Below are 21,197 nucleotides of genomic sequence, written 5' to 3'. Positions count from 1 at the left end.
CAAGTGTCCATTCCACGCGTACCTGTCTGTATTTTACAATTTGATTGATGGCATTAGATCCCTGTAAAAACAACGCAGTAGTCCCTCAAATTGAACTGTGGTTTAGTGAGGAGTTTCATTGTGCAAAGGTAAACTGCTACCACGAAACATGATTGCAGGATTTTTAACTCGCATGGCATGTAGAAGACGTTAGTAAGGCATGGACACATCATCTAGCATTATCATATAGTTCAACGGATGAGCCGGGTAAAGGTGTTTTTCCTGGCTATTTATAGTACACAAGTGCAGGGAACACACAAAAGCTGAGGACTAAACTCAGAATTGTAGTAGCCAATCAACAAAGTCGGCAGTAGAATCCAGCACAACAGAACTGGAAAATGAAGAAGCAACACACATGACGACGGTGGCCAGCCGATATGGTGACAGGACTTATGGATGATTCTCTCTCTTCCTGCAATACAGTAGCAAGAACTTCATCAATACAAATAGGAAACAATAATTGTCAGCTACAACACATGCTGATGATTTCAATAATTTTTTTCAGCAGAGATAATCTGTACAAATCGAAATTTAGGCTTCCCATAGTCTTAGATTCACCCATTGCTGAAGTTATTTTGATAGTATCCATGGTTACCAAGAATTATAAAAGATTCTCAGGTGCCTCGGACGTCATTAAGAAAAAATAACTTAGCTTATGGTCGATTTTGGGATCAACGTGACAAGCAACAGTTAGGCAACAGAATAAGCTGTGAAACATTTATGGTCCTGTTTGTATACGTTTTTCTGAACTCGCTTATCTGGCAAGCAGGCTTATCTTAAAAGCCTGCCTGCTGTCTGGAGAATCCGCTGTCTGTATAAGCTGGGTGTTTGGCAATCCTGATTATTTTGTGTCGATTGTCTGTCCTGGCTAGTAAATTGACCTGAATGCCCCTGAGGCTGATAATAGCTCATTTTTATTGTGAATCTGAGGAGAAGATAATAATTCCAATATTTTTGGAGTTTGTTAAATAGAAATTTCATTACAATAATATGAAATTCATATGACAGAACGGTCTAGTATGGAAACATCCATCATGAGTACAACAACGAATCACGAACCATAGCGACAGCAATAACATGACGCAATGCACCCATATCTAGCTCCTTCTCAACAACAACGGCAGCACGCACGGCGAGCTCAAATGCTGCTCACGACCAACACTCAGCAGTAGACGGCCAGCACTCCGCCACCTCCTTCACAAAAAAGAACAGCAGGGCCGGCCGGAGGCCAAGCACAGGGGGCCAAGCGTAGGGTCGGCCGGCGGCGGGCAGCGAACGGAACCGGCGGCGACGGGATCTGGGCAGGAGTGCTGGTGACTGATGGCAACGGGATCTGGATGGGATTTGTGCAGGGAAGCGATGGAGGCAGGCGGGCGGCGGACGGAGCCGACGACGGTCGGAGGGCGGCAGGCAGCGGACGGGTGAGGGTATCAGGAAAAAGCGCTTCGCTTGCCCAAGAAGCGGCCCCAAGACCGCATAGAGAATAAGCGGGACGCTAGTTGTTTTCCAGATTGTGGGCTAAGCGGCTTGGGAGGTAAGCGGGAAATAAGCTAGGCATTTGGGTGGGCTTATCGCTTATTTCCATTGATAAGCAGGAAATAAGCGGATACAAAAAGGGCCTATATTAACCTCAGGCAGACTACCATTGCCTAATTTCCCAAGACCGTCAAGTTGCTGAGGTTACTACTGGCTGAATGAAACATGATATACAAGGAAGGCACTATGGATATAATTAAGTTTAATTGATTTCCACAATTCCAGCCGGTTTGTTTAGAAGACCTAGGGGTTCTTCGATATGATGCTGATTCGCTGGGTGCCACCTACTTCTAAGGATCCATGTTGTTGGTAACTGAACAAAACCTTTCAATAATTTGACATGTAGAATCAAAATAGTGAAGGAAACAAAGCACAACGCTGGCACGCTATTATGCACTTTCAGATTGAAGAATCCAAAAAAAACAATTATGTGTTGGGCTCAAACCAAGAGATCAGTTCGTCACCTTTGTGTTATACTCTATCATTCTCTACTATAGGCAAGGGTGGATCGACTGGTCTCATAGCTAATCGCCATTTAATCGTTGCCTAGTCACGATTAGCCATCTAGTTGGTACCCCAGCGACTAGACTCAACATAAAGACTTGAAAACATTGATCCATATTACTCCCAGCAACCAGCACATTCTGTTGATTCCTCAAAGGTTTCAAGAATAACATGGCAGAAACCTTAACTGCTGAAAAAAAGAGAGCAAAAGGCTGCATGAAAAAAAATTGTGCTCAAGTAAAAGTGGGAGGCAACGCTGAAGTTACCTGAGATCCAGGAACTTGGGGAATTCGGATGGAATAAAGTGTGCACCTAATCCTTTCTTTTCCTCGACGATGTCAGCATCAGCAGTATCATCCTTCCCTTTGAGGTATGTAATGACTGGGCCCATCACTTGCATGTTACTCAAGTCGATGGAAACTAATGAGAATCCACCATCCCAGTCAATCAATGAAAGGTGCGCAACATTGGCCTTATCCATACTCAGCAATGGGAGCATCACAATGTCATGAGGGAGACTCTCCATGGTGTTTGCATGCCATAGTTCATCTGAAGTGACAACAGCATCCTCATTCCACTGCCACGGCGTGGTGCAATTCCCTGTCATCTTAAATGTCCGGGAGGTGAGGGTGAAACCAGTGTTGGGCATGCTCGGGCCATAAGATTTTCCATCATGACGGGCAACATCAACAAATACCAACCGATGGCCACCTTCAGTGACACACAAGCCATGGTACATCCCCTTGCGTGCTTCGCCATCAGCCCCTCGGATATAAGTATCCAGAGGCAAGCGGATGTAGGAGACCTTGGGGCTGTCTTCAAAGACGCCGTCGCAGAAAAGGATGCCTCTACAGTAGTTAACAAAGCACAAGGCATTCTTGAAGGGAACTACACCATCCACTGACCAGTACAGAAAATCAGAGGATAAATCATCGTATTGGTACTGTATCGGAAGGATCTTGGTCTCCCATTTGGCATCATCACTGCAGGACAATGACGAGCGTAGCACGCATAGCTCAGCTTGGATAGGTAATTTTTTTTTGCGAGACCCTGATTTTTTTTTGCGAGACCTGATGTCCAGATGCGCCACGGCAAACTCGTCTTCGCCATGGCACAACAGACCAACAGCCAGCGCCGGCAAAACGCGAGTAACTTGCCTCTCAAAATAATCGTCGTACTCGGTGCAGGGGGGCAGCCGTCTGAGCAGGGGTGTCCACTGTGAGGAGGGATCAGCTATGTAGATGAAGTAATCATGCACTACCTCCCCGAAAGGATCGGATTCGTCGATGAGGGAGTCGAGCCTGAGGAGGACGAGGTTGCGGTTGGCCGCCATGACCAGGCCCCGGCTCTCCTGCTTGGGCCCTTCCGGCCACGAGAGGTAGAGGCGCGAGGGGGTGGGAGGCTCGGCGAGGATGAAGGAGACGTCGAATTGAGTGCCGGTGGAGGTGGTGCCGGAAGCGAAGGTCCTCCTGTCCTCGCGGAAGGAGGCGGGGTCGTCCCTCCGGAAGGCCAAGCGCTCCAGCATCACCCAGTTGGGTACAGCGGAGTCGCCGGCAGCGGCGGCGGCCATGGATCTAACGGATCGGTAGACGCGGCGGCCGGATTGGGGATGGCTAGGGTTTGGGGTATGCCTCGATTTGGAGGCGAGGACGACGAGAGGAGTTGGCTATTGATTCGAGCTATCCTCTGCAATCCTGCGTGTGGGCCCGGCCGGGTGGGAAGGAGTGTGTGCGGGTGGCCTGACGTGTCTGTATCGGCTCACATGTGATCAGCCCAGCACGTAGAAAGATTAGCCCAGATTGCCTTTTTTTTTTCCTTTCCTTTTCACCATTTGAAATCTCTTCCTCCGTATAATTTAGCCGGCTAATAAATATGGGCTCATTTCCGTCGGTTTTGAACGGCCCATATGTTTTCAAGATTCGCGTTCTTCTGACAACAGAGTAGCCGCCACTTGAAAGACTCGAGTTTTATTTAGTTTTAGTTTTTCATTGAGAAACTGAGATTGATTCATTGTAATTGTGACAACAAGTCCTTTTATTGTGATCCAAGGCTCATGTTCTTGATCTCCTTGATTGTGTCGATTAGTCTTTTCGAATCGAGAGCTTGAACCTTTTACTCGGATCTATTTTATATACATCTGCAATTTCAGATTGCGTGTTTATACTTTCTTGTTTGTGTTCTTCGATTCGCCCGTAGGGAAAGCCTTCTTGGCGAGGTCAATAGAGTTGTGCTTGATTGATAACCAACGAAGCAGCGGTGTAGCGGTTGCAGGGGTTCAAATCGTGTCTGATTAGAAGTCCGGATCATCAATATTGAGTTCTCCACCAATTAAATTATCCATACCTATCGGAAGATCGGGCTATTGCTGTGCTTCCAACTTTCCCGAGCAACAAAGAATAATGAGACTACTCAATTGTTTTTGTATGCTGGACTGAGCTAGTTATCTTAATATCTTTCGTGCTTTTAGCTTGACCTTGGGGCTCCTACCCATGTTGCTTGTATCATCTGCTTCTTTTATTCTAGCATGTCAGGATAGTGTGGATACCTCATATGTTTTATAAGGTTTATTCAGATGAGAAACATGAGCTGTGGAAAAACTGTACTATTCTATGCTCCCGTCTTAATACTTCTCTTGAACTTCATCAATTTGTAAGAACGAATAAGACGTTTTGAGTTCTTTTTGCTTTAGGAATAAAATTTTCTAGCTAAGTGACATATATGGAACACGGACCATCCGTTTAATAAGGATTATAGGACACCACTGATACTTCCAATGCAAGGTAAATGTACTTGAACGATGAATGGTTCTTGTGCAAGCAAGCACAGGCCTATAGGCTAAGGACATATTTAATTTCCATGGAAACACCTTGTGATGGCGCCGAATCGATGCATCTTTGCTGGGAAACCCTCTATATAGTAACGAACCATAAAATGATTCCCAGATGTTCATCACCCAATCGATATATGAAATAGATGTGAACAAAATATTTGTCACAAATGAAGACATGTTGTCGAGTATCATGCTATGATTAGGGTCTGATTGTTTTGGTAACAGTTAAGTTTAAGCATCTAGGGCGTTGCAGTGCGTATGCTCCTAGTGGCAGGCAATCTTTCTTTATAGCCTCTTTAGCCCACAAGGCATTTCATGCAATCGTTCATTCAGTTGACAATCCATTTTTGGGACCCAGAAAGGACAACAACGGATAAACCGCACTGTCATGCATTCTTCACTCGATCGTCCAAATCTGTCTCTCTGCATATCCAGGATTAAAAATCCGTTGCTTCCTTTATGGATCTCTTGTCTACCGTTGACACTGTGGATTAAAAAGGCAGTGCTTCATCTAGCAAGGAAAAGCACAGGACAGACAACTAGCAATCCCATTTGCAGTTCGTCTAACATATTTCTTTTATTCCCCCATCTCTAAATTCATTAAACAAATGAAGGAATCAAATGTTACATTTGACACTAGTATAGTGAATTGTTACAACACCGGCTCCTATCCTCCATGCTGGAGTTCGGCTCTTGCCTTAAATTTCATCTCAAAATGAAAGCTGAAATAAAACAACAGGCACTGTATCCATGGGTTCATGTGGCTCACTTCCGAGCATTCCACTCCTTGGACTTTCAAAATTGAAACCAATACAAGTTAACATATTCTAGTGATTGCAGGCCGCAACCACCGTCTCTGTGTTAAGAGAAGGGAAACTAAGCGACCTTGAGTATACTGCACAGGGAATTATTTGCATTCACATAGATCTTAAACTTCACCTCCACCATGGCCTGCATACACAAGTAAAGCATGTGATATATCTCTTGTTATTATCCGTGCCTTTTTGAACATTTATTTGCCTTCGGACAATCAAGAGATGCAATGACTGCATCATCTTTTGTGGTATGCTGCTGTTAAATCCACAAGAACTGAAACTACACACCCACATGACTTATTTGTAATTTTGCACTACATCCATTATTCCATTTTATAGTTTCTCAAAATTAGGGGGTGTTTGGTTCCTCCCCCTAAACTAAACTTTAGCACCCGTCACATCGAATGTTTAGATGCTAATTAGAAGTATTAAACGTAGACTATTTACAAAACCCATTACATAAGTGGAGGCTAAACGGCGAGACGAATCTATTAAGCCTAATTAGTCCATGATTTGACAATGTGTTGCTACAGTAAACATTTACTAATGATGGATTAATTAGTCTAGATTTGTCTCGCCGTTTAGCCTCTATATGTGCAATTAGTTTTGTAATTAACTTATATTTAATTCTCCTAATTAGCCTCCGAATATTCGATGTGACACGGACTAAACTTTAGCTCGAGAAACCGAACAATCCCTTCATGAAAGAGGCAAGGCAAGTCGACACTGCCGTTGTCGCTGTTCCAAGTTGCTAGGCCGCCTGCGTCAGCCCCGGAACTGTGAACAAACTGCCCGCAGGGTACCGATGATGATGCCAAAGGATGCAGACCAGTGCCGGCATCGAGGGGTAGGCGCTGCACAGCAGGGCGGTTGCGTTGAGGACAAGGAGGTGCTGCACGACTGGCCGGTTCTCGATTCGTCGGGAAAGCCTCACGGTGCTTACGAGGACTAGCCGTGCCGGTGGCGCCGCTGACAACCACGCACGCCAAAAAGTCAATCGGCCCTTGCAGGGCTGCGCTCCGGCCGGGATTGTGGCACACCGACGGGGAGATGTCACTGGCTCACGACACCGAACGGCGGAGACTCCAGGCTTTGGCGGCGTCAGCGTGGCGGCAAGTCAGCGCCGCGGGGGATACGAGGCTGTGGCGGCGCCGGCGGGAAAGCTCCGTTCGTAGCAAGCCCGCAACATTGGCGACTCCGCCGAGGAGTCATCTCGGCGGCGGAAGGGTCGGCCCCTGCGACGGTGGCAACACCGGGAAGAACTCCGTAACGCGCCGTAGTGGTACGGGGGACTAATTTGATCCGAAAAAATTGGATCTGGATAATTATGACTAAATTGCGACGGTTGGATCATATATACCACTAAGTAATATACCACTAAGTATTGTGTACTCTCTCTTTACGGCCTCTTTAGCCCACAAGGCATTTCATTCAATCGTTCATTCAGCGAGGAGCTTTCTAGCTTGGCCCCCTTGCATTGCATATAGCCACTTTCTGTTGACAATCCATTTTTGGGACCCAGAAAGGACAACAACGGATAAACCGCACTGTCATGCATTCTTCACTCGATCGCCCAAATCTGTCTCTCTGCATATCCAGGATTAAAAATCCATTGCTTCCTTTATGGATCTCTTGTCTACCGTTGACACTGTGGATTAAAAAGGCAGTGCTTCATCTGAGGCCATGGTTATTCCCTTGCGTGAAGCGGGAGGGAACTCTTTTTGGCGCTCATCATTTGAGAATGAAGGAACTTTGTTGCTTTATTCTATTTTTTTAATAATTGTGCTTTATTCTATTTTCATTCAGGCGAGGGGCCCTTAATTTGAGTGTGATTCCTGATTAGCATCTTTCTCAACTATTAGGTTTAAGCTTAAGGGCAGGCAAGCTTTATTCCATTTCGAGCCCACGAGGCATCATTCACTCGTTGAGTGATGGGCCCCCATCACAGCTTTCTTCGACCCATTGCACAGCATCCATCTTTCTTTCTTTCTTTCTTTTTCTTTTTGATTGACAAGCCATTCTGTGATGGGACCTGAAAAGGGAAAAGTGCTGCAAGAAGAGATGAGCCTTTTTTGACAATCCATTTACCTGGAATTTTATCCATTTATTCTGCAATTCAGTTGGTGAGACCAGATAGATGGGTCGCAGTCCCTGGTCGGTCTTAATCACTGTTCACTGCCGTTAACTGTACCTGTCGCTCTGCTGTTTCATTGTCAGCAGGAAAAAGCAGCAGCAGTCCTGATATGTTGACATGGCTGGTAACCAATTTGTTGCTGATGATGCTAGGGGTGTAAAGTCATGCAGAGAGCTGTGCGCGCTTCTTTTTGAACCAGTGACATTTCAGTCCGTGCCAGGCCTAGCAGTCGACAGCATTCAGCTCTCTCTGTACAGGTTACATGCGCGCACATTGTTGTACGGTTACATGTTCATGTATGTCATGTAGTAGAAGATAGCATAAACCGATAGAAATTGATAATGAAAACAAGCATGGCACCCACAATACATATAACATTATTTCAGGTAACTTGGGGCTACCAAGTTCGACAGTAGTGTACAAACAAGTTCAAATAATTTTTAAAATTACTAATTCGACGCTAGTTGCGTCCGAAACAGGCACAAACAATTTACAATATAGAGATGTAGTTCACAACATAATTAACTACCATCAAACATAATTGTTGACTATCAAGTCGGTGTTCAGGTTTATCATTGGAATGATTGAGTTGATAGCATAGAGGAAACCAACGTTGGCATTACACTACTTGTCTATGTGATGTTGATTGCTTCACTGTAGAGAGGTGGAAAGATGCTGGTAAGATGATTTGTTAGTAAACGTAATGAAATTAGGGAAGTGTGCATATCGACCATGCTCTTGTTGGTGCAGTTCATGTCAAGGAAAAATACGTTCTCATCTATAAAATGTGGGTCATGTCTTGATTATGCTTAACTGTCCCTTGCTTATAAAACTGCAAGTCATTCTTCAGTTGTGTGATTAGAATTGTCAGTTGGACCATACGAGGAAATAATCATATGCAAGACGTTGCATAAAGAAGTTATGCATCGTCACGCCGCAATTAAAATTCATGCTTTGGGGTCCCTGTTTAGCATCCGTCTGACTATCTCAGTATTTGTACCACCCAGGAAGCTGATAACCTGCGATAGGCTGATAGCTGATGCTATCTTTACCATGCAGTCTCGAAGGTTACTGTTAAAATTGGAACTCTTGCCCTTTATATTGGTTCCCTGCAAGGTCGCAAGCAATTGAAAGAGGGCATTCATTTTGGTTCTGAAAAAATATAAACAATGAAAATTCATATCAGCAAGAAGAATAGGGTGGAATAGTACGAAGCAGGAGAGGGAAGCTGTATGGAGTGTAATGCACAAATCATCATGAATACACTTTTTTTTTGGGTTTTTGTTTACCTGCAAATGATTCATGAAATTGATTTTTCTGGGTTTTGTTTACCTTCAAATAATTTATAAAGTTGAATAGTAATGTCAGTTTCAATCCTGCCAGCGAATATATATGAACTATGTACAAAAGTGTGCTCACAATCATACCAACGGAAAAGAATTACATAACAAGCCAATAATGACATGGAATCGGTATGAATGTATCTCATATGTTTACTGTGCACAGCTTGATGTACCAAGCTAAAAAAAAATGTGGCGTAGTCTAAGAGGAAGAATATTGAAACATATGATCATTCACCTATAAGCTCATGAGAAATTAGCAACATACCATGAGCAATCTGCTTTCTTACTGTGATGAGTATTTTAATTAGGTGATCAACTATGCTGCTCTGCTGGAAATACATAATAAAAATGGCACTGAAAATGACTATCATGTGTGTATACACAATAAAAGTGCACAATTGTATGCAGGATAGAAAAAAAGAATAAGTGGCGTGGCAGATAAAAATAGGGATTCATAGAGGCATGAAAAGTTTTTAATATGATCCGAAGAAGAAAGCTGTGTGAAACCTATACTGAGAGGGCATACTTGAAGTCTCTAAGTTGTTTCAGAAACCACACATGCCCAAGGAAGCAGCAGCACCAAAAGTCTGCATACAAAATTTACTTATAATTTTGCTGAATCGGTCAAGTTTCTTGGCTCTGATGCCACATGCTACTTATGTAGACATAATTATAGGAATACCTGAGATCAAAAGGTCTCTGCCACAGGAACACAAACGACACTTGAGTACAAATGCTGTCATTCAGAGTGAGCAAGAGATCAGCTTTTATGATTAAGAAGCATATGATTTTCTAATATTGGCCAGCTAAAAATCCAATAAATAACCGCATAAGAGAGCAAAGTATATCTGTGCAGCAGATCAATTGGGGCCATAGGTTGAGTCATCCTCTTGCTCTTATCCTACATCTGCGAGATGAACCAAGCCTTCATAGAAGTCAAGAAAAAATCGATTCACAGCATATCTCTGCTCAAAGAAGAGCGCCTAAGAAGAGGTGTGACTCTGGTGACAAATTTCAAAATTTCAACCATCCTATAATTTTTATGAGATATCGCGATATCGTGGTTGCAGCACCAACATACTTGCCCACGTGGTTCCCATTTTTATCGAGCGCTTGTGCTAGCACCTTCCATTAACAATGCTCTGAATGTGATAGTTAGGTCTAAGCACCGATATATCCTGCTAGTGGCAGGCAAGATTCTATTCCATTTCGAGCGCGCAAGGCATCATTACTCATTTCAAGCGGTGGGCCCATTGCACAGCATAGGCACCCTTCTCTCTTTTTAATTATTCTTTTTTTTTCTTTTTGACAAGCCATTCGAAAAATATATACTACCGCAAGAGATAAGCCTCGCCACCAAATGTGATCGATGTAGCCCTCTTGGTCGGTCTTAATCACTACCGTTAACTGTACTTGACAGTTTCAGAAGCACTAGGAAAAAGTGGAAGATGACCTCTTCGGCCTGTTACGTGACCTCAAAAGCCAGTGGACCTCTCTTGACTCTTGTTCTCGCATGCACAATTCCACTGCCGCTGCACCCATGCTGACTCAGCTTTTTTTTTTTCTTTTGGCAACGACTAGTCTGGGAACTGGGGATTGGAGACCAGCAACCAGACCGTTGGCGGTGCCCACTGCCCAGCCACAAAGCGTCGTCGTCCAATTCGTCTGTGCTTGCACGCGTCGTCGTCGTCGTCGTCGTCTAGCTACTTGTTCGATCGGAAAGCTGGCCTTGGCTGGCTGGAGACGACCACCGGCGTGTCCAGCCGCGTTCACCAACCAAACACAGCATGCTCCGTTTGCACAGAGAGGCTGACTCCCCGGCCACTCGGTACTCGTAGCAAGCCGCGAGAAACACCACGCGCGCGCTGGCGGCGCCGCACGTTCCCTCTCGCCGCGTCCGAGCCCCGCCGCCGCCATGCGCCGATGCCAGCTCTACCTGGCCGCGCCATTTCCACCCACCAGCGGCGGCAACGCGTCGCAATCCGTGAACCAGGTGTGAAACCAGGCCTCCATGCCCATTGACCAGTTCTTCGTCCTCCATACCCGCTGGATCCAAGCCACCACTGCATGTGTACTGCTGCTCCTCTCTGCTTTGGTACCCTGTCCTAGCTCTCCGACTCTCCGTGGTCCCGAACAGCGGCTACCTGCTGTGCTGTGCCGTTTGAGAGAAATCCGGAGGAGCTAGAGCTACTACCTGCTAATCCAATGCCTCGTCATCTCCATCGTATCCTCATCCCGTTCTACAGTACACACTTGTTGCCAAAAAAGCAGAGGACTACATGATCCATCCAATTGCACGGTTTCGCGGGTGTGTGATTGGTAGTAAGGAGGTCCTTGTTCTTCACCAAACCGTCAGTACTCAAGTACAGAACCGCAACCCCGGGGGCACCTTTTCCGGTGTCGACACGGTTTCAGTCCTGCTACTTTACTACTAATCACACACCGACACGCCCACGCACTTGCACTTGCAGCTAGCGCTGCCACGTGGACGCGCAGGGAAGCCTACCGCTCTACCGGTGGACGCCGGGCAACGGCCGCTGCCAGCCACACCGGCGCCGGCGGCCTTATCATCCAGCATCCGACCCTGACAGTTAGGCACCCATGCCCATGCCCTGGCCACCTGACACGTACGCGGCACCAACTCCTGCCGCATCCGTGTACGGCCTGCGGCGCCTGAAAGCGAGCCCGGCCCGACGGAACAAACGACCGCGACAGCCCAGCGGCAGCCGTCAAGCCGGTCAGAGCCGCGCCGCGCCGGGCGTGCAACGGCCACGCGTGAACCACCGCCGTACCTCCGCCGCGCGCACCACCCGTGATCACAGGCAGGTCCACGTACTAGGAAGAAGGAGATCAGGATTAGCACAGTTCGTTAGTGTCTGCCTGATTGATCTCCGGCTGAGAGCGAGAGGCGGCGCGCGAAGCCAATAATCCGCAACGAATCATCGCCGGGAGGATAACCCCGGCCGTCCGCCATCATCGCCGGCCACCGGGGACGGTTGCCTGGCTCGTCCTCCGTGCCCGGCGCGCCGACGGAGAGGGCGCGTCACCACGGTGGGATTGCATTGCCTGCCGTCGCAGTTATGGCCTCCGTGACTCACCGGCCGGCGGTCTGGTGTGGATTATTCCAGGGATGTACTCGCCACTTGTTCGTCCAGGGAGACCTCGACCGACAACTACGAAAGCCACACTCATGACTCGTACAACTTCTCGCGCTGCCACGTTCCGGAAAGGTAACAAATTAAAAAGAGATTTTGCTACTGAAACAAGGACGTGTTATGGTCCAATAATCTTGCGGAGCTTAATTATTTTCGCTACTGAAACAAGGACGTGTTATAGTCCAATAATCTTGGGGGATTAATTATTCGTATTTGAGTAAAAAAAAGAGTAAAATATCTGGGTGGTTCCTGAACTGGGTGTCATCTAGGTCCCTAAACTCTCAAAATACATGTTCAGGCAAGCTAAACTCTCAAAACACATTTTTCAGGTCTCCAAAATTATCTCAAGGTGTCATCCGAGTTCTTAAACTCTCAAAGTGTATTTTAAGATCTCCCAATCCAGCGCCAAACAACATATGCATGATCACTAGCATAAGGTGGTTATAAAGGCAACGAGCGAGGAGTAATCATTGCCATCAGCGATAGGTGACAAGTTTTAATATTTAAAACTGTATTTTGAGAATTTAGGGTCCTGGATGAAAACCGAGGACAAGTTTGGGGTCTAAATATGTACTTTGAGAGTTTAGGATTCAGATAACACCTTGAGACAATTTGAAGACATGAAAATGCATTTTGAGAGTTTATTGACCTAGATGACACCGCAAGACAAGTTAGAGACCGCCGATATATTTAACTTAAAAAAAACACCAAATGAACCTTTAAGAAAACTATGAGAATCAGAACGACCATTCTAGTTTTAGTGCTTGCGCAGGACTCCGGTCATGATTCATCGTTAACAGATAATTTGACATTTCTTTATTTTGTAAAACATTACAATACTACAGCTTTGTAAAACCATTTTCTGATACAAACATAGTGCAGTCGATCTCTAAACTCATAATTTGACCGTCAATATATCATGAGTTGTATTACTCATGATAATAATATTGGCATGATGTAAAAGTATTCTGTAATATAAATTGAGTAGTGCTCCACAAATCTTTAGAATAAATTGTTAATCATGAATTAAGAAGGCTAAATAATCTTGATATGTGTTTGTATCTGAAAGAACATTAGGTAGTAATTTGCAAAAAAAAATGTAATGGTTAATTGCACATGACTCAAAACATCACTTGCTTGTGACTAGCGTCAGTATTATTATTTTCTTTCCTGCTTAAGTAGATCAATGTTTTTTTTTTGCTATTACCCATTGATTCAAGTAGTCACACCTCCAACTTCCATCTGTTTAGCAAACCTATCAACAATCATCACATTTCAATCCAACCATGAGAAGTGACAGATTACAGTTCCTGCAAAAAAAGGTGACAAATTGCAGGTTGTTAATATCTGAACACATAAATAATAAATATTCTAGTACCAAAATTAGGCCTAACACATCCTCAAGGGATCGTATGCTTTTAAATATTCAAAAATTGATACCGGTTTTAAAATCTTTCATCTGATTCGACAACAGTTTGTACGCTCGCTTATCGTTCCTGCCTTACACGCAGCTTGTCTGCAGCATTCTGCCAGCGTGCAATGGTCCGCGTGAAGATTGTGGCGGCCAGCCCATGCCCATCCCGGAGAGGCAACCAGCAATCCCCCGCTCCTCCTCCCTATCCTAGCAAGAATGTCACGATCCGAAGCTTCGCGCCCGCCCGACACCGCAAGCGAAAAGGCTCAAAGAGCCGTGCCCCACGCATCACCAAGCCAAAATGTGTACCCTGCCCTGCCCCCAAAGCCGAGGCTCCCAGCAGTATAAAGCCGGCGCCACCTCCTCTGCTTGGCCGCACAGAACCAACAGCACTTGTCCACACTCCACACTACCCCAGCCAGCCAGCTAAGCCTCTCCTCATCCTCCAACTCCTCCAAGAAGCAGCGCAGAGCACCCACCCATCCATGGCGCTAGCGCGGCGGGTTCTGTCCGTCGCGGTGGCGGTGGCGCTCCTCGCGGCGTCGGCGTCGGCGGACTCGTGGCTGTACGAGAAGTTCACGACCGACGGCAACGTGCGCGCGGACTACAACTCGCAGGGGCAGCAGGTGACGTCGCTCATCCTCAACCAGCAGTCCGGCGGCGCCTTCAGCTCCCGCCAGAAGTACCTCTACGGCGAGTTCAGCATCCAGATGAAGCTCATCCCCCGCAACTCCGCCGGCACCGTCACATCCTTCTACGTGAGTCACCTTGGTTTCGACTGATGATTCGATTCGAGAGCCAAATAAATCGTTCAGATTCGTGAGACCGATGCTTCTGCTACTTGCAGCTCACCTCCGGCGACGGCCCCGGGCACGACGAGATCGACATGGAGTTCATGGGCAACAGCAGCGGGCAACCCGTTGTCCTCAACACCAACGTGTGGGCCAACGGCGACGGCAAGAAGGAGCACCAGTTCTACCTGTGGTTCGACCCCTCGGCCGACTACCACACCTACACCATCATCTGGAACGACAAGAACGTCATCTTCAAGGTGGACGACCTCTTCATCCGGAGCTTCAAGCGCTACGCCGACCTCCCGTACCCCGGCGGCAAGCCCATGTCCGTGCACGCCACGCTCTGGGACGGCAGCTACTGGGCCACGCAGCAGGGGAAGGTGAAGGTCGACTGGGCCGACTCCCCCTTCGTCGTCTCCTACCGCGGCTACAACGCCGACGCCTGCACCCCCAACGGCGACGGCCGCCCGCTCTCCTGCCCCGCCGGCACCGACCGCTGGATGAACCGGCAGCTCAACGCCGCCGAGTGGGGCACCGTCGCCTGGGCCAAGAAGAACTACATGCACTACGACTACTGCGAGGATGGCTGGAGGTTCCCGAAAGGATTCCCCGCCGAGTGCTCGCGCCACTGATTGGTTGTGATTCTTCTCGCTCCGGTTCATCATCCCAATCATCCCCGTCTACACATCCACCGCCGATTGTTCTTGATTGATTGATTCCAGGGATGATGACTCGATTCCAATCCCCTCATTGGTGTTTGTTGTTCTTCACCTCTGGTCGATGAACAGGACAGGACATATGTTGCATCTATCGGCAATTTCTTGCCACCCCCATGTACATTTTGCCATCCACCCTAGTGTTCTTGGTTTCGTTCTCTCTCTCTTTTTATTTTTTATCTATACTTTGGGTTATTGTTACCGAGAGAGGGATTACAGATAATAAAGGTGAATTCGTGGAGCAAATATACTACTACTAGTGAATCGAACAGTGACAAGATTGGGAATTTGTTAGTTATTCCGGCACCTGCACATGGTGTCAGTCGCCGCCAGGTACGGAGAAACCATAAAGAATACCTACCATGCAGTAGTTTTTCAAAAGAAAAATGAAGAATACCCTGACGATTGACTCTGATTTGAACTCCTCGGAGGAGTAGATCCATTTGGTTTTCAAAGTTTTTGCCTGGATACGCGGTTCGGATTAGATTCCTGCCCTGCGTGGGAACCATAAATGAATGCGGTCGGTAAACGATGGGGGAGTGCGACGGCAGGAGCAGTGATTGTCGTGAGTGTGCGGCAGCTGGGAGCCGGACGAGTGACAACCTGTTTCGGTTGCAGTCGTACACAAAAAGGGGAGCACAACTAGGCAGGGCTACCTACCATCATGTTCGTTACTCGCATCTTGCGTTTGGTTGGTCAGTTCGTGCCTCATGTCACCGCCGTTAACTGCCAAATTCGTGGAGTACCTGACTGAGACAGTGAGGCTGAACGGTGACTTCCATGTATATTTCAGTTAATGGTAACGGGCCTGCTCAGCAGCAATGGCTGCAGCTGCGCTGCGGCTGCGGCTGCACGCAGCCAGCAGCCGCTACAGGAGCTCTCTGGCCCTTGCCGCCCTGCGTGACTTGCGAATGGGATGGCTTAACGGAAAGGAGGATCTTTGCCTAGTAGCAGCTCTGCTACTTGTGCGTCCAGTCGTTCGGCTGGGCTGCAAACCAACTGCAGCCGCAGCAAGAAGAAGCTGCATTAAAACCACTTACATTTATGTTACAGAAATGAATGGACTATTGGTAAGAAAAACTATTGGTACAATTGATTTTTAAAGGCTTTCTCACATTAAAGAAAGTTGGCCTCGCATAGAGGAAAAAAAGATTAACAAATAGTGTAGTCATCTTGAATGGTTTCTTGGTTTATATGCAGGCAAAATATGCCTTATAAATTCAAATAGAGAGTAGTACTCACTAGCACTTCCTTCAATAGAAATACAAGTTTAAAGTTTATTCAAAGCAAAACTTTTCTTAGCTTGGACGATCAATAGGTAAACTCATATCAATAGTAAAACTTATATAGATTGACAATGATACAATATCAGGTTGATAGTAATAGATTCACCAATAAATGCACCTTCACAACCTATGACATTTTTCTTTTTAAGATAATATATTTTTTAGATGCTTGAAGTCAAGTGGCATCTCGAGAGAAGACCATGTCGGTACCCTAATGGATTTGCTCGTCGAATTTATTGTTAGATTTACTAGAGTTTCTTAAGTTTGCGTTTAATTTATGCCACGTCAGAGACTAATATTTTTGCCAAACTTTTTGACAGACGTGGTGAGGTGACCCGTGACCATTGTGACACTGTGGGTGAGCACCTCCATCTCTCTTACCGTAGTCGAGGTGACGGAAACTGTGCCACTGACACCGTCCACCACCGCGGAGGTGCCCTCCAGCATCCAAAATATCCAATCCTTCTGCAGAGCTGTGGACAGACAGCATAGAGATTGAGGGCCTGCCAACCTGGCGCGGAGACACCGAGGTGTACTATGTTGCTCCATCCTTGGGAGCCTAGCCACGTCACGTGTTTCTCCTCCTAGGTCACACAGTCCTAGCAAGTCAGAGCAGGGGTGGGGGCACTTTTGGATGTTGCTGGAGATCTCGAACAGGAACGGTGCATTTTGTGGCCTAAACTCTGCGGTTTTTTTAACGACATGCACACATAGTGTGAGTTTCTATTAATGTAGTAGAAAAATAAAAAATTACGATACCAGAAGTCATAGATAAAAAAAGGAAAAAAAAAGCAAACTATACTCGTCGGGTTGGATTGGGATCCTCCAAACATAACCGGTTGGATTGGGACATCAACGCGGCCATACCACTCCACCTGACAACGGCAACTGAACCGAAGCCTTATCGTGACACCATCCAACATTATCACGCTCATGTAGTTATCGAAACCTCCATGCGTGACCTCGCATCGACAGGAACCTGAAAGAAACAGACCGCACCGCACCGAGAAAGCCACCGCAATGCGGGACTCATCGCCGTAGTGCTCTGTTTGCTTCTGCAGTTTTTGGTAATTGTGCGCAATAACATTTGGAAAAAGGAAGAAAATAAATAAAGCTAGTCAATTCCATCCGAATCGCATGCCAATTGTGCTCACCTAATCATGTAAAGGCAAATATCACAACAGCAGCAGCAACGGCGGTTACTGCACACCATGTCAACTGATCAAGACAAGGAGATGGATAAAAGGGGGAGCTAGCCCCCGTGCCTTTCCACGCTGGAATTGCGGGGGGACATGCGCAACGGCGACGACGAAGACACATCTGGTGCTTATCTAAAAGCGCTCCAGATTTGGGGCCAGTGGGCGACAGAATAATGCGCTCATGCTTATCTCTCTCTCTTGTATCAGATCCCAGGATGGCGAGGCTGGCTTGTCAAGATGAATGCATTGCTGTGCAAGGGGCCCAAGAAAGCTGTGATGGGGGGGCGGGCCGTCGCTCAATGAGGGAATGGAGTGCTCTGTGGGCCTGTGATGGAATAAAGGTTGCCTGCCGCACTGGACTACGATGGATGCTCAGACCTAACTCTTCTCTTGTTAATGGCTAATCATGCTATAAATCATGCCTCGAATGCTGGTTTTTTTTGGGATAGGTTTTTTATTTGCTTCTGTACTCTTCTCCATTATCCTGAGAGGTTAATTTGGAGCACACGGTGGTGTAACAACAAATATAATGTCGTTACTGTACAATTCCACGGGTCTGCTCCGTATACGTCGCTTTCTTAGAGCCCTTGGTCAGTGAAGCAACATAGGAAATGCCATTCTGTTCTCGGTGAAACGCAAAAAAAAAGGGAAAAAAAAGAAAAGAAAAAGAGCAGCTCCAGCTCCAGCATCACGCAAGGGGCAGTGGGATCTCATTCCAGTATGCATCCAATTCGCCTTCATCTAATCAGCAGAAAGCTATCGTTCGCTCAGCGCTGCATGCAGGCCACAATGTTTTCTCGAAAACCTGTCGAGCACTCTGTAGTCAGCCATACTGGGCCGAATAAACGGATGGAGTTGGACACCGGGAATGGGGGATGCTATGAAACTTCCAAAGTTTGAGATTCGTGCAAGAGCTGTTCTCCGTCGGATCCAACGCCGTCCTCCTCCTCTGCCTCGCTCGTTTTCTAACCCCGCCGCTGTTCTGCACGTGCCGCTGTTCACTCCTCCGGTGATGTCCACTCGCTCCGGGAATCCGTTTTAGGGTTCGGGATTGTCGGGGTATTCCATTCCCTGGCGGACGGACCTAGAGGGAGCAGGTCGCCATGCCCGGCGCGTAGGATCTAGCGTGCGTGTGTTGTTGCACCGTACTGGGACGTGCAACGCAGTTGCTGGTCGATCTATCTTCCATTCGATGTACAGGAGCCCCCGTTGGACACGGTTGGAACTAGAAGAGGTCAACATTGTAACTGCTCATCCATATGTGATTTGACCAGCTCTTTAATAATAACTCTTATTTGTGCAAAAAAATTACTCTTATTTTACAGTGCCCACGACCATCAAATTTATACCACATCCCCCACCTCTACATATTTAATTTCTTCTCCTATAAAAAACCAATCTAATGATACCACATTTGTACGCTATAATCTACAATTTCTTAGGCTACTTGTTTGTCAAACATGGAAAATAGTTTGAGTCTGCATGTGATCTATAAAAGGGAAATTGAGTAATTTTTTTCCTCCACAACTATAGGACAGAGACAACTATACATGCACACATGTACACGACACCAGGGGTGGGCCCAGATAATTGCCGGAGAAGGGCAGTGGTGTCCAAGGTCCGTGACGCGATGCGCTCCATGCTCCGTGCGAGGTGTGATCGCGCCCTTCGACGCATGCACCATTCGCGGCACGGTGGCAGTCAGTGGTCGACCGCCTAGGTTTGCCCGCCGTTGATTCCAACAGCGGAAGGTTGAAAGGAACGGGAGGAGGCTAGGAGCATAGTTTAGCCACACGGTACAACAGCCAGGAACAGAGAATTGGGCTAAGGCAGAGTGGCAGACCAAATTGGACCATGATGCCATTGGGCCAGGAGCGGGGTAGGGAGAGGTGGTTGGTTACTCTTTGTTTGTGTCATTCTTTGTTTTTTTAATACATGTACATACTATATACTATGCATAATTTGTTTTAAAAAATAACAGGTATTCAATTGAGTACCTTTGAATTGAAGTGGGCCCGCTCTTACACGACACTCACGCACAAAAGTGTGTGAGTGTGATAAAGTAGGAACTTTGGAGCCATAGTGAACCAACTTACCATTGCTGGTGGACGGGTAATGTTTGAATATTTGAATTGGAATGGTTAGCTTGCAAAATATCATGGTTGAGGCAAATCTACAAATATCATAGTTATTTGTAAGAGAATTTCTTATTTGACACTAGAAGATGACTCAATTCCTTTCTTGATCCTGGAATTTTCTTTTGTCCCTTATATGACGCTGAGTTCTAACTTTTATTTTTTATTTAACATTTTCATCATTTCCATTAGTTAAGTCAGACGAAACAACCATCAAATCACCTTCAAAATTTATGAAACTTTTTCTAGGCATAGAACAAATGTAGAAGATTCCATTTTGCTTAAAAACACACATGTACCTTTGTAGTTTTCAAATTAAAATTTAACAAATTCGGCTACTTTTGAAGAATATTTGAATTTTTATGGCATTAAAGTGCTTTCCAAAAATAATTAGGAAACAACCAATATTCTTCAAATGAGATGTAACTTATAAAATTGTTTACCATCACAGGATATATAGCGAATTATGAGGTTCTTCTAAAATTTCCTATTCTTCATAATTCTCTATGTAACTTATGCTAGAATATAATTTAATAAATTACCGCATCTGATATGAGGAATTTTTTTATTTTCCTATAATTTTTTAAAAGTGTTTGCTGCTATAAAAAGTGAATAAGTTTTACAAGTACTCTAGTTTGGTGAATTTTTATTTTAAAACCTTAAAGGTGCATGTGTTTTTTTTTAATAAAAGTCAGTTAATCTTCATTTATTTTATCACTATAATTTTTTTTGTGATTTTTGGAGGTGTTTTGGAGATATTTTCACCTAAATTAACAAACATAACTAATGAAAATATCAAATAATGAATGAACATGTGAACTTGGTGTTATATTAGGGAGGGAAACTTTTTCAGGGTCAAGAAAATGAATTAAGTTATCATCCTACGTGAAATAAGAATTTTCCACTATTTGTATAAAATGAAGTATATGGATACCATTATCATGATTCTAGTCTACTCCATTTGTTTCAAAATGTAAGATATTTTAGGTTTTTCATCAGACAAACTTCTCTAACTCTAACCATGTTTATAGCAAGGTGCACTAACATCTACAATATCTAATTATTAGGTATTTTGTATACGTTGTATACACTTTTGGTAATGTTTAAAATCTTGACTTAGGATAAGATTAAAACATATTATATTTAGAATGGAGGTAATAATTATTAGAAACATGTTATCATTAGTGAAACTGCACAAGTTGATGGCATATGTACCCCAAGACTTCGTGACTGGAGGAAGTATATTTCATTTGAAGAATGCACAATAAGATTATATTGTGATGTTGTATCTGAAGTT

At 45.5% G+C, this 21,197-nt stretch overlaps 2 protein-coding genes across 2 annotated transcripts; one reads left to right on the top strand and one right to left on the bottom strand.

Annotated features, from left to right (window-relative positions):
- Window positions 1-195: 195 nt before the first annotated feature.
- Window positions 196-3,826, bottom strand: LOC117860255 (uncharacterized). The gene is made up of 2 exons (XM_034743513.2): window positions 2,346-3,826; window positions 196-451 (listed from the first exon to the last, which is right to left on the bottom strand). The coding sequence occupies exons 1-2, from the start codon at window positions 3,647-3,649 to the stop codon at window positions 430-432; spliced, it is 1,326 nt and encodes a 441-aa protein (XP_034599404.1). The 5' UTR covers window positions 3,650-3,826; the 3' UTR covers window positions 196-429.
- Window positions 3,827-14,138: 10,312 nt separating this feature from the next.
- LOC117862143 (xyloglucan endotransglycosylase/hydrolase protein 8) lies at window positions 14,139-15,526 on the top strand. The gene is made up of 2 exons (XM_034745659.2): window positions 14,139-14,528; window positions 14,618-15,526. The coding sequence occupies exons 1-2, from the start codon at window positions 14,256-14,258 to the stop codon at window positions 15,194-15,196; spliced, it is 852 nt and encodes a 283-aa protein (XP_034601550.2). The 5' UTR covers window positions 14,139-14,255; the 3' UTR covers window positions 15,197-15,526.
- Window positions 15,527-21,197: the final 5,671 nt, after the last annotated feature.

This window comes from Setaria viridis, chromosome 6 (assembly GCF_005286985.2).
Source record: "Setaria viridis chromosome 6, Setaria_viridis_v4.0, whole genome shotgun sequence".
Classification (NCBI taxonomy): Eukaryota; Viridiplantae; Streptophyta; class Magnoliopsida; order Poales; family Poaceae; genus Setaria; species Setaria viridis.
This window is presented reverse-complemented; position numbering and strand designations above follow the sequence as displayed.